The sequence below is a fragment of the Malus domestica genome, chromosome 16, assembly GCF_042453785.1.
Source record: "Malus domestica chromosome 16, GDT2T_hap1".
NCBI classification, from domain to species: Eukaryota; Viridiplantae; Streptophyta; class Magnoliopsida; order Rosales; family Rosaceae; genus Malus; species Malus domestica.
In genome coordinates this window covers 16,921,872-16,935,755 of record NC_091676.1, presented here as the reverse complement: position 1 = coordinate 16,935,755, position 13,884 = coordinate 16,921,872, and the positions used below count along the sequence as shown (strand labels likewise).

At 36.8% G+C, this 13,884-nt stretch overlaps 1 protein-coding gene across 2 annotated transcripts; it reads right to left on the bottom strand.

The window, feature by feature from the left end:
• Positions 1-10,529: 10,529 nt before the first annotated feature.
• Positions 10,530-13,093, bottom strand: LOC103414674 (uncharacterized). Of its 2 annotated transcripts, none has more exons than XM_008353036.4 (6): positions 12,780-13,093; positions 12,492-12,644; positions 11,539-11,622; positions 11,305-11,430; positions 11,135-11,230; positions 10,530-10,823 (listed from the first exon to the last, which is right to left on the bottom strand). In XM_008353036.4, exons 1-6 carry the CDS (start codon positions 12,901-12,903, stop codon positions 10,747-10,749), a joined length of 660 nt encoding a protein of 219 aa, XP_008351258.1. In that variant the 5' UTR covers positions 12,904-13,093; the 3' UTR covers positions 10,530-10,746. The 2 variants fall into 2 exon arrangements, with proteins under 2 accessions (XP_008351258.1, XP_008351259.1); XM_008353037.4 differs by having other exon boundaries at positions 11,147-11,230; positions 12,780-13,089.
• Positions 13,094-13,884: the final 791 nt, after the last annotated feature.

The window sequence follows — 13,884 nt, the reverse complement described above, 5'->3', positions numbered from 1 at the left end:
CTTTTATTTGTGTGGTCACGATTAAACTACGTTAATATTTTATATTACTATTCTTTTTTATCTTACTATCTCTATAAAAAATATATATATTAATATTGACGTAGTTTAATGATCACCACATAAAATAAGAGGGCACAAAAAATGAGAGGGCAGAGAATCTGCCTCTTTCCCATCCCAAAGGCCACCACCACCCACAGCAGAATCCACAGATATGAGTGTCACAGTTTTCACTGGTAGGTAATAAAACTATTGTTTTAAAAATTCCCGTCTAACGTTGGATCGGTCATGTCCCGATTAATACCTAATCATTTAAAAATTAAGAAATAACGTCTAGATCTGCTGAAGCGCCGTTTAGACCACTTAGGCACCCGCTTAGGCCACCTAGGCACCCGCTTAGCTCGTTCAGACCCGTCTAAACACCTGCCTAGGTTGCAACTCACTTAGATAAAAATTTGATAACTTTCCTTTTGCAATTTATTGCTTACAATAAATTATAATAGGCTTATTGAACACTTAAATAAACACACATTATATGTTTGCTCTTCATGTTTTCATTATGTTCCAGTACTTCATAATATATATATATATAATATTCTATTTTTTAGTTTAATATGAAATTATATATATTTTAAATATAAATAGACACTTAATTTATACACAATACAATCAATTTACTTAAATTCGCATAATCTACCAATATGCTCAACCCAGCTTTCCACCTGATTAACACTTAGCATCTTTTAGAGTTTTGGATAAAAGTAAAACTCACAAGGAGGAGTTAATACTAACACTCATTTTAGAGGGGTCATCGCCCCGTCCCACCCAAATTATACAGAGAGTTAGCCAAAAAAGAGCGGAATGCTGAGACATGATGAGCATGGAATTGAACTTACAAACAAGAAAGGAAAGTTTTGTGACTTGTGAAAGGACAGGGGAGACGACCAAAAGCCCAGAAATATTGAAAAAGTAGATGCCGAGATGTCAAGAGGGAGTCAAGATGTCAAGGTTGAAGTAAAAGCAGCAATAATTCACACGACATTCGAAGACAAAGAAAAAACCGAGAGAGAGAGAGAGAGGACTGTCACTAATAACTAGCTAGCTAGGGTAGGCTGACTGCAAGTTCGGATGGAAGTGAAGTGGTTTAAGAAACTCCGGACTTTTTTAACGTTAAATTTTGATTTTTGTTATAAAATTCAAGGCTCTTGTTGCCGTGGTTCCTCTGGCTCTAAACACTAGACTACAGGGCTATTTTGATGATGAAAGCCGCCGATCGCGAGACGTTTTTGTACATTTGAAGGATTGAGGTGATGCGGCTGAGACAGCTGATGAGATTTAAGATTTAATGGGATGGGATTGCTTGGAGTTTGGGGTTTAGTATAGTTTTTTTTTTTTTTTTTTAAGAGAGAATCAATATTATTTACATTAAGAAGATAAAAAAATATATTATCTTCCCTCCACTTTACACAAGTTTACAATTATATTTAATTTAAAATTTAAAATTTAAAATGATTTCTGACCGCACGATGTACGATGAACGGACATGATTGATTGATCCCCGGATTCCTATAAAGAGGATCCAGAGATGATTATTTTCCCTCCACTTTACACAAGTTTACAATAAAGCAAAAGAAACTCATTTCATCGGGAAAGGGATCCTCTCCGGATTTCTTCCACCTAATCCACCAAGGTCATAAATTTGAACCCTTGAAATTTGATCCAACAGCTAAAATTATTATAACGTTTTATGAGCTCCCTGTTTTTAGTCGTTTGATCAAATTTCAATGGTCCGAATTTGTAAACTTATAGGATTAGGTGGAATGAATCCGGGATCCTTTTCCATTTCATCATATCATTTGTTTATCACATAGACCATATTTATTTTTGAATGTTAGGTTGGTTGAATAAAAAAAAATAATCGACGGACCAAAAAAAGAGTGCAAATGTGTGTAAAAATCATTTCATAGAAAAAAATAAGAGTTAATATCAGTTTATTATCATGAAGTTTTTTGCTTTTCAACATTTGGTATATGAAGTTTTTTTCGTCCCAATTTGGTACTTAGAGTCATAATTATGAGTTCCGTCAGAACCTCCATTAACTGATGACGTGGTACCCACATGGACAATGACTAGGAGTTATGTGTCATTATGGGCCCACAATAAATATTAAAAAATTAAAAATTAAAATTTTTTTATCCCATCTTTAGCTATCAGGCCCAAAACCTTTTTTTTTTAAGGGTAAATGACACACCCCGACCCATAAAATCCACTAGGACTCCGAATCGAGCTGTGCTGGCCGATACTTGGAGAGTGACGAAGCCATAGAATGTGATAATGTGTAAAATGTGAATAAATTTAAACTTAAAAGTGCCTATATACACAATTACGCGGTGAATGGGTAAGGGCCAATTTCACGCGTGATACAGAGCATAAGTAAAGTACAGTAAGGTAAGATAATGATTATACCATCATAAGGAGCCACTTGAACTGGGAGTGTCACGAGTCCTCGTCGATACAGAACCTTGCTACTAGAACCTGGAGGGTGCCAAAATAGAAAGAGTGAGTGGTCAAAACAAAGATTTTTAAAATCATTTCCATTATCAAAGGTAGTAACTCCTCGTCGTAAAACCTGTATAGTTTCCAGCATATCATACTACATAGAAGTATGAAATCAAAAGTATACTAACAGTAAACCCAGAAGTATACCACTACCCAGCATCTCATTAGCAATATAAATAATCATGTGCTTAATAAACCATACTAGCACATAGTCAAAATCACCTACGGTGACCCGTACAACTGTACCCATATCACATCAATCAATGCTAGCATATAAGTCGGAGTCACCTCTAGTGACCTGTACGACTTATCCATAACTCATCACATATCTCATCAATCAATGCTAGCATATAAGTCGGAGTCACCTCTAGTGACCTCTACGACTTATCCATAACTCATTAAATATCTCATCAATCAATGCTAGCATATAAGTCAGAGTCACCTCTAGTGACCTGTATGACTTATCCATAACTCATCACATATCTCATCAATCAATGTTAGCATATAAATCGGAGTCACCTTTAGTGACCTGTACGACTTGTCTATAACTCATCACATATCTCATCAATCAATGATAGCTCATCATATATTCATCACATATGCTAGCTCATCACATATTCATCACATATGCTAGCTCATAGGTTGGAGTCACCTCTAGTGACTTGTACGACTTATCCATAGTTCAATAAGTATACCTGCACACGAGTCGGAACCACCTAAAGTGGTATGTACGACAAGACTAGGTGTAAAATAAATATGCTCTAGTGCTACAATCACGTGAAGGCTGTGCGAATAATCGCGGGTTAACTACGAGTCGAAACCACCTATAGTGGTCTGTACGACAGGACTATGCACCTACCTTGGATCCAAGGTGAGTGTAAGGTGCGGGAGGTGAATATCACGTGAACGATTATGCCCTGGCCACGGGCGGGAGCACTAACACCGGGGTGCAGGTTTATGAGCTCTAATATATCTCAACACAATCATGCTCACTACCATCATTATCATCAACATGTACTCACCTGAAGCTTACCTGGGCATCCGCGGCGTCATTTAGCACTTCAAAGCATTCACAATAATTAGGTTCAGGTATTATACATATGAAGAATATGTCATGATGCAATCTAACTCAAACATTTCATAATATTCCCAAAATATATAATACGGCGTAAAAATGTACAATCAATAACACCTTACTCCCAAACTGTTTACTTTTGAGAGTAATCATCGATGATAAGCCCAACTAGACACTAGTCTAATCAACTATCATTACTTACGTTTCCTTACTTCAATTTCTTGATTCTTCATACATTGATTTATAACCAACAATTAACCACTAAAACATAAGGTTAAATCTCACATTTTGCACCAATCTCCCTCACATTGCTCAATTCCCCAAACAAGGCTATTGTCTCAATTATTTAGTCTCATTTATTTTATATTTATGGCTGCATCTAACGTCTTGTCAGATTGCCTACGTACCATAAACATAGATCAAGCCTTTCGTAGTTCACAATAATTATTTGTAGGTGACATGCACAAATCAATTTAGAAACGTTTGTGGAACTATCAATTATATAGATATGATAAGAAGGAAAAGATCCACTCACTTGGAGCCTATGCTATGATTCACTTACATTCACATCGAGGCGTCCCGAACGATTGACGCTTATAACAATTATCGAATCACATCTCAGAACTCCTATCAATAGAATACGTAATTCATATAAGGCACATCCTCAAGTACATTCTAAAATAGTTTGAGGCTCATTGACCACAAGTCAACCGTCGATATTGACGGTAGGGTCTAAAACCCTGTATAACTCGATCCGGAAGATTTGCATATTTGAATTCTAATCTACAACTTCCAAAGATCCACATTATACTTCTAGAATAACATACTAAAATTTCACTACGATCCAACGGTCGGATCTCCGTCAATTGTCCAAATTCAAGTGGCGGTTAACGTTTTATTTTATTAACTTACAAAGCCAATTCAGAAAGATCCGTACATCGGATTCCCAATCCATAAGTTCCTACATTATTCAAATATTACGTATTACAATGTATCAAGTTTTGGTAACGATCCAACGGTCGGATCGTCGATTCATATAAATACTTATTAATGTATCATAGAGAACTTAGGTTCCAACGATCAACCTACGTCATTCAATATCAAAACTGAATTTTTGACATTTAACATAGCCTAAAAATAGCATTGGCGACCCACTGGCCATGCACACACCGCCGTGGGTGGCGGTCGGCCGCCCCGACTCGCCAAAACATCCAACTATTTCCAAAAATTACCAAATTTCATAGAAATGAAGATCTCAATGAGTAGAGCAAGTTTTATACCTATGGCCAAGTCCAATTTGGCCGGGAAAAACCCCAATTTTTGCTAAAATCATACGAAACCCTAGAATTGGGTGTGATTCGATTTGACCTCCAAACTTTCTCAGACAACTCCACCACTGCTTCTTGGGTTCTAGGGGAGTGTTTTGGTAGTAGTAATTGAAGGAAAACGTTTCACAATTGATGGATTTCGAGCAATGTTCCCCACAGCACCTATGAGGTGTTCTTCGTGAAATCTCCACCATTTCATGCAAAATTTGGCTAGAATCAAATGTTAGGATATGATGATGAGGTTTGGTGGTGTCAATGGGCTTCAATTTCTCCAAAGAACCGACGGAAATGGCATCGGAAAGCATAGAGAAACGGGTCGAAGGTTGGGTTCTGGGTTTCAAGGATTCCCTCCCTTCTTCCTCCTTTCTCTCCTGGAACTCATCTCTCCTCATCCCATTGGGTAGCTCTTTCATCTTCTTCTCATGATTGGGCAAAAGCCCTTTCTTTCCTCTCTTCCAATTGGGCAGTAGCCCTCCTTTTTTTTTCTCTTCTCCGGTTCTCCCCTCTTCTTCCTTCCCCTGGACCCCTTAATAATCAATATAATAATAAAGATGATACGAAATAAATGAAATAATAATTAACAATCTTTACCAATATACTTTTGGAATACAGTAAGGTAATAGTTCATACACATCACGAACTAGCGATCAACGAAAATCAATACCCTCGCCACTAGGGTACTCTCCTAAATTCTCATTTTAAAATTACAAAATAATAAAATTTAGGACGGGTTGTCACAGTAAATATCAGTTTACTACCCTTATGTTTCGTGGTTTTCAACATTTAGTACATCAAATTTTTTTCGTCCTAGAGTCATACCTAAAGTGTAAATTTTGGGATAGTCTCATACATCCGTTAATCAAACTATTAAGTCTTCCATTAAATGATGATGTGGCACCCATGTGGACAATGACTGGACGCTACGTGTCAATAAGGGTCCCGCGTGGATATTAAAAAAAATCAAAATTACAAAATTACAAAAAAAAAAGGTTGTTATTCCTCAACCCTGACCGTCCCTCCCTTCTCCCTCCATTCTTGGCCTCCACCCATATGTGCAAATCCAACCCTCTCCCTCCCTCAACCCCCGACCCACTCAAATTTTATTTTATTTAAAAAAAAAAAAATTATGGGCACCCTACCTCAACCCCGACCCTCTTTCTCCCTTTTCTCTTTTGCATACCCGCACACCCACCCATTCCCCTCATTGTCTCTCCCTTATCTCCTCTGCAGTCCAGAAAACTCCGTCGTGAACCAGAGAATCTGAATCTCTTTTTCCCACATAAAATTTTCAAATCCCAAAAACAACGATCTGAAATTTGAAAATTCAGAAAAGCTCACTAACTGGAAAGAGAATCTAAATCTCTAAAAGGAAAAGGCAGCGGCGAAAATTTCATAAACTCCTTGTAAAAAATTTGAACTTTTGAATTCAATTTTTTCTCACCTTTGGGCTTAATTTTTGTTTGGCTACAAAGAAAATGGCGTTGAGCATGACGCACCAGATCAGCGCGCTTTCTGGGACTTCGATTAGGATGACCGAAGCTAGCTCATCATCTGTAGAATCGGTCAGCGCGTCGCCAATGTGGAAGTCTCCGGCGGCGGGTATGACTTGCAAAATTCAGAAGGGTTTGACGTGCTGTCGCTGCCGTTGAGTCCATGCAGATCGCTGGTTCTCGGGTCTAGCCGGTTGGATCTGTCCATGGCATGCAGGACATTCACAATGGAGGCAGAATTGCTAGTGCTAGAGCACCAGGTGAAGGGTACTCACGAAAAGGGGAAGCGAATGCTGGTTTATGTGATGATGCACAACTCGGTGAATCGGAAGAAGGTAATGAACGCGAGTCTATAGGCGCTGAAGAGCGCTAGGGTGGAGGGTGTGATGATAGACGTGTGGTGAGGGTTGGGAGGGAGAAGGAGTGAGGGTTGAACGCCCAAAAATTTTTTTTTTAATTTTTTTAATTTCTAATTTTTTTAATTTTTTAAATATTCACATGGGCCCTATATTGACACATGGTGTCCAGTCATTATCCAAGCGGACGCCATGTCATCAGTTAATAGAAGACTTAACAGTTTGACTAACGGATATATCAGACTATCCCAAAATTTACACTTTAGGTATGATTCTGGGACGAAAAAAACTTGTTTTTGGCTTTGCTAGCTAGGGTTAGAAGATGGGATAAATTTTTTTTTAAATTTTTTTAATATTTACGTGGAAAACTTAACAGATGTATGAAAGTGTCTCATAATTATGACTTTAGGTACCAAACTGGGACGAAAAAAACTTCACGTATCAAATGTTCAAAACCAAAAAACTTAATGATAGTAAACTGAGATTAACCCAAAAATTAATATTACTACCCATAAAACAAAAGTTTAAGATGTTCGGTATTTTGTCAAATTTTGGTTCTTCTAATTTCAAATGAGATGTATATAAAAAATGGATGAAAAGATGTAATAAATAGCCAACCAGAGAGAGAATTTCTGTTAGAGATTGAAATGAAACGAGAGCAATGATTCATTGCTGTTAAAATTTTTTTTTTATTGATGTTGGACAAGAGAAATGAGTATAGAGAAGGAGAGGTAAGGAAAGGATAATAGCTTTGTTTTTCATCTTTTTGTATTTACTGGTATGATACAAGCATACCTTTCTCTCTCTCTCTCTCTCTCTCTCTCTCTCTCTCTCTCTCTCTCTCTCTCTCTCTATATATATATATATATATATATATATACAGTGGCGAAGCCAGGAATTGACAGGGGGAGGGGCGAAGTTAAAAAATTGCAAGGTTAAAAAAAAATAGCAATAATCAAATCCCTTTATATAGTAATGTCTTCCATAATTTATCAATACAAACAAATTACAATTGTTACCAGTGAGGTTTCATATCATAAAAACGTCGCATAATAGGCTCATTATCAATAAAACCAAAAACATCACTCTCAATGTATACATTATATAATAATTCAATTAATTAATCAATAATCAAGAATTCAAATTTTAAGTTTCACCCTAAAAAAGAATTTTAATTTCATATCAATAATCATAGAATCAGGTCAATAACCATATTAGTGCATTATCATAAAATTCTATACCAATCAAACAAAATTTGTATTAAATAATTAATTAGGGTTACAGATTTAGGAATTATAAATTTTATCTTTGAATGGTGGAAGCCGGCGGCTCAACGGCTGGAGAAGTGGAGAGTGGCTGGAAGGTTGAAAATTCAAATCCAATTAAAAAATATTTCTTCTGTTACTTTTTATGTGCTCTCTGGCAGAAAGGTTGAAAAACAAAAGGGTATGGGACACGACACTGAGAGTCAGAGGGATTGAGAGTGAAAGGGGGACACGCGGTCCCCCCTCTATATATATATTATTTCAAAACATCCAAAACGGTGCCGTTTCAATTATTTTTTTAATTTTCGTTTTGGTCCTGGATGTTTTTAAAAAAAATGAAAATGCAGTCTGCTGCTCGCAGAGAACACCGGACCGCAAGGAGAGCTGAACCAGTGGATTTTCCGGCAAGGGGAGGGGCTGACCCATAGCTCCAGCCCTGTTTTCCGGCGAGGGGAGTGGCGGCCGCCACTCCTCGCCCTCACGTGGCTTCGCCACTGTATATATATAAGTTTTCACCTGACAATTCATTTTTTTTTTTAGGCAAACCCAACAATGTATGTAAAATGCTTACACACCAAAATACTAAAAACCAAACTTTTACTATTTAAGCCACTTGACTTCTATTATTTCATCTACCACCCTTTATACTTGTTTTATGTAGACATTCATACTCATTTCACAACAAAAATAAACTTAGCTGACAAAAATGAATTATAGTGAAAACTTAACCAAACTAAAAGAACCGGAAATCCAAAAAAAGAAAAGAAAAAAAGGACTACATGGATCCCTTATGCAATTTGGGCTTCTTAATTTCTTTTAAGTCTTACATGTTTTGTACGGACTTATGGATTGTGAAAAGAGATTTTTTAGTCAAAATGTTTTCTAGGATTTGTATAACTCATAATTTTGGTTCCTGATATTTGAAATCAATAAAAACGGTCCTTGAGTTTATCCATCATAAATTATTTTAGTCATTCAATGAAAAATTATATTAAATAAGAACCAAAATGACAAAAATACCCTTGATTTAATAAACAATGGGCCAAATAATTTGACAAAAATTGAGGGTATATTTATCATTTTAGCCTTATTTAATGGATATTTTTCATGAAATGACCAAAATAATTGATAATGGACAAACTCAGGGATTACTTCTATCGATTTCAAATCTCAGGGGCCAAAGTGAGGAGTTATGCAAATCTTAAGGACCATTTTGGCTAACAAGCTTGAAAAAGAAAAGAAAACTAGAGTGGGAATTTTTTTTTAGTACAACGATATATTTTACACTAAGAGAAGGAGAAGTTTGGCTAAACCACAAAATTGGCAACTTAATTTGGTATTGAATTCGCTATCCACGAAATTCAAACCTAAGACCTTTTACTTACAAGTGAAAAAGAATACTATTAGAATATAGTACTGAATGGCAACCAAAGTTGGATGATTACTTTCCTTTCCCTTTGTTTGCCTTATAACTTTATCACAAGAAAAAGTAAATCTAGTTGAAGAAAGTAAAATTTTGGATCTCAATTCTGAGAATACGTACGGAGTCAATGACTAATTGGGAAGAATGAATACATGAAATTTTACTTCCCAATCCCTTCCTTCTTATCAAAGATTGCAAAATATGAGATTCATGGGTTTGGCTCCATCTAATAATGTTGCAAAAGGTCACATCTTTTTCAAATTCCCAAGCCAAAATTCCAATTTTTTCTTTTTCTTTTGAGCAATCAAATGCCTAGAAAAAAGTTTAAGAGCCCGTTTGAAAATACATTTTTAGAAAACACTTATTCTCAAAAGTGCATTCGGTAACCACACTTTATTAAAAGAATTATAATATTTTTAATAAAAAACCTAGCGCTTCCTAGAAAAGAAATTGAGGTACTATTTGGAAGGGCTTTTTTCATAAAACATTTAAGTGATTTTTTGAACTCATAAACAATACCCTCAAATGTCATATTTCATTACTTTTGTAGTGTTAAAGATTAGTAGAGCTGTCACACGGCCGGCTCGGCCCGGTCCACTTAAAGTAGGCTCACACTTGGGCTTGGGCCGAGTTACTAAACGGTCGAATTCAGCAAAACGAACTTTAGTTATTTAAAATTTTAAAAAACTTATTTGAACATGTTATTAAGCTAAATATCACGAATATTAAGTTAACCTTAAAATGTATGCTTGTAATTAAAAAATAATGAATAAACATAATGGGCCAAGGACACGGGCCGTGCTCGGTCTATGACAGGCCCAACGGACCGTGGTCCTAAATCTAAGGCCTGGCCCGCCCACTTTTTATAAACCGTGCCGCGTCGTGCCTTAATTAAATGGGCATGGGCCGTGCTAGTGCTGTGCTCTTGCCGGCCAATCCGTTTGAAACCTCTACTGTCGAAAAAAAGAAAGAAACATGACAAGAGGAGCAGGCCCAGAGAAAGAAACGTAGGAAGAGAGACAAATAGAACACGGTGAACCAAAAATCCTCTTCACTCTTTCTATTGGTGAGAGATAAATATAGGAGTGCGATGAGCACTTCCCTGAGTATATGCAGTAACTTGTTCATCGGATCGGAAATCAACGTTCAAATGTGAGAGTTAACTAAGGTGGGTGCGTGATGTCAAATAAATACTGCAGTGATCAACCATGTTTCGAAGATGTGGTGCAAAAGATAGCCTGGAACAACTCATTTTATTTCCAATGAACCATAGCAGCAAACATCATGAGGATCACCAATGCAGCAGAGTTCACTTGGACCATCGAGCTACCTGCAAATGAGAAAACAGGTACAACAGACGGAGTAAACATGTGATCATCAAATATGAACTCACACAGCTATATTTTAGTCGAATTAATCTAACTGTCGGTAGTCTGCATTCATTACATGTGCTGTTTATCAATGTTTAATCAAATGATCTTTTCAAAAACCTGGTTTGTAAATGTCTTCAGAGTACGTACAACAGAAAATGGGATTTGGACACGTTGCCATCATTAAGAAATTGTCGTTCTAAGGTTTTGGCATGTCCAAAATTTGAGAGGCAATTACCACCATTCGGTCAAAAAAAGTTTCTAGCCTCACCTTGATTCTTACCGTTGTCAGACAATGCCGGTGGCGAAGCAGTAGATTTATTCGACATGGAAATCCCAAGGTTTGCACAGGTCATTCCAATTGCACCTTAATACATGAAATGAAACTTAATGAGACGCCATCCTCTGATTATCCAAAAATTTCTAGGTTTGTGCTCTTACATTCTTCCAAGCAAGGAAGGGTAGTGACATTGAGAAGATTATCATAACCCTCATCACATTTGCAGTTGTATGTGAATTTTGATGTCTTGTTGCACGAGCCGCCTCCACAATACGCCCAGAAGCAAGCTGTAACACCCAAAATTACAAAAATGCAGGAATACATGTTAGAAGAAAACTAAACAAGATTATGCAGTTTTTTTCCTTATATAATGTATGAGAGTTAATTGTTAATACGATCAAAGATTGATGACTCATTGGCTTTGCTCGCTTGATCTGAAACAGGGGCTGGAGCTTTCGTGCAGGAAAAATCCAGGTTGCCTACAAACACCGAAAACCATCAGCTTCATCTTTTCCTTAGTACAAATTATAAGTTATTCCTGTAACAAAGAAACAAAATTATCAAACGACAAGCACATATATCCTCCAATTGACAGGAACAGGCACGGTTCATATACAAAAACATTTCACCATAACTGTACTCCAAGGAAAGATCAGCGTGTGACTAACATGCCCTACCAAATTGAATTAAATGGGCGTTTTTTACTTAACAGTTTTCGCCTTTCAGCCTGAACTGCCTGTCGTGCCTCGGTACACTTTGACTTCATTTTACACCGAATGTATTTCTCTTCTTGTGTGTAAATCTCTATCTAGGTATCTTGCTCTCTTTTTATTCCCTAAAATTTGGAGGTGAAATCTGTATTCACCTCTAAACATTTTTTTTTTCTGGTTACAGACCTTTAAGCTACTTTTTTTAATCAACGGGGAGGGGGGTTTGAACCTGGAACCTATTCCAACATTGGCAAAAAAAGTATCACTAGACTACGAGCTCATCGTGACCTCTAACTACTTTATCTTACCATCTGCCTCAAGTATTTCCTCCTGTCACATTGACATTGGGTAGCAGTGATCAACTAACAGACATTTTCCTAGCCAAATTAATATGATCCTTCAAGGCTTCAACCACCTAATCATACATTTTATAAAATAAAGGCTATTCCGTTACCACCCAACCATATCCCATGACCAAAAATTTCTAAGCAACAGCTATACAGAAAGGCAAACACTCCTAAAACAAACTTATTTGAACTGAATGACAGATTTTGAAAGACATCACTACATAAAATTCATAACCCGCTTAAATAATTTTATGAGAGAGAGAAAGAGAGAGAGAGAGATGGAGGACATACAATTGGGAATGACGCAAGGGAGGAACTTGAAGTGATGAGTGTTGTTAGAAGTCTGCTTCCAACCAGGCTCACAATCACATTCAAAAAAGAAAGTGCTATTACTTGATGGCTTGCAATTCCCTTTTCCACATTCCACTTCTTTGCACACATCATCTGCCATCAGAAGAAATCCACCATTTTACAATAAGCATAAAAACCAAAGAAAACCCAGAAAACAAAACCAAAAACAAGAAATACTGAAAACGGAACAGAATTTACTAATTTAGAGTGAAATGAAACAAAACAAACCCAATATTGGAGAGAAGATAGGAGCCAGTAGGTTGCCTAGTGGATCAGCAGTGACTGGTCGAATAGCCACAACGATGGAAAATATGGCAAGCAATGCAAAGACAAAGGTGGAAGCAGAAGCCATATCTCAAAAGTGCTTGCACAGAGACAGAACTGATTAAGGTGATGAGATGTTATGGAAGGAAAGATAAGTGGAGGGAGGGTGGGGTAAAAGCTCCGCGATGTAATTGACTTGGTGATGGACTTTTGAAATTTTTGGAAGATGATCTTTTAAAAATTGGCTGGTTAGGTTCCTGCAATTAACGTGGCCGAGCCTATAGGAAAGGTTTACACTTTACATGGGCAACTTGGGTAGTTGGCAGTTGGGGTTTGGTTCCTCGGCAGTAAATTATGTCCAAATTTCGTTCAGGATTTACGAAATCATTCATTATACATTGTATTTTTATTGTAAAGTTTCCAAAGTGTCGGAATTTTACGTGAAAGAACAGGGAAGCGAAGGATTCGGTAACAGTAAAACAACACCCCTTTATGTTAATGAGATACTTTCAGTTTTCAGGTATCTCATACCCAAAATTAATGAGACATATATAATTAATACATTTTCGAAGTGTTGGTAAAAACAGCATTGAGAATCATACTCATTCATTCTCATTTCCGTATATAATAAGTATACATGTCGTAATTACATGTTGGATTGGATATAGTTTTTGTTTTTTGCTTTCGGCTTTTCTTATGCTTGATCAGTTGATTGGCAGATGGAATTAAAGTTTCAAACCCTTGGAAATTTCAAATTGGATAAAGGAAGGGGACCGTTGGAACTTGGAACTGCACTATTAAAGAAGCCATGCTACTTATAGCTATAGCAATCCTCCATGGCTTTACCGACCACCTAATTCTGTTAGCGTCTACCGTCCAAATTCCAAACTCAAACCTCACGCTAGGATTTGTTTGGTGGAACTCAAATGATGGTGATATTTAAATGCATCCATCCGTACGCTACTAAAGCTTAGTGCAATACTTCTATTTAAACACAAATAGGAGAAATATTCAACGTGGAATATGAGGTGCTTATTTATAAAAGTCTCGTGTTATAACGCATATATAC

Coding starts and splice junctions, on each gene's coding strand:
- LOC103414674 (XM_008353036.4), bottom strand. CDS start 12,903: ATGGCTTCTGCTTCCACCTTTGTCTTTGCATTGCTTGCCATATTTTCC. Junction 11,431..11,538: donor TGAGTCATCAATCTTTGATC/GTATTAACAATT, acceptor TGGGTGTTACAG/CTTGCTTCTGGGCGTATTGT. Junction 11,231..11,304: donor CCTTCCTTGCTTGGAAGAAT/GTAAGAGCACAA, acceptor TCATGTATTAAG/GTGCAATTGGAATGACCTGT.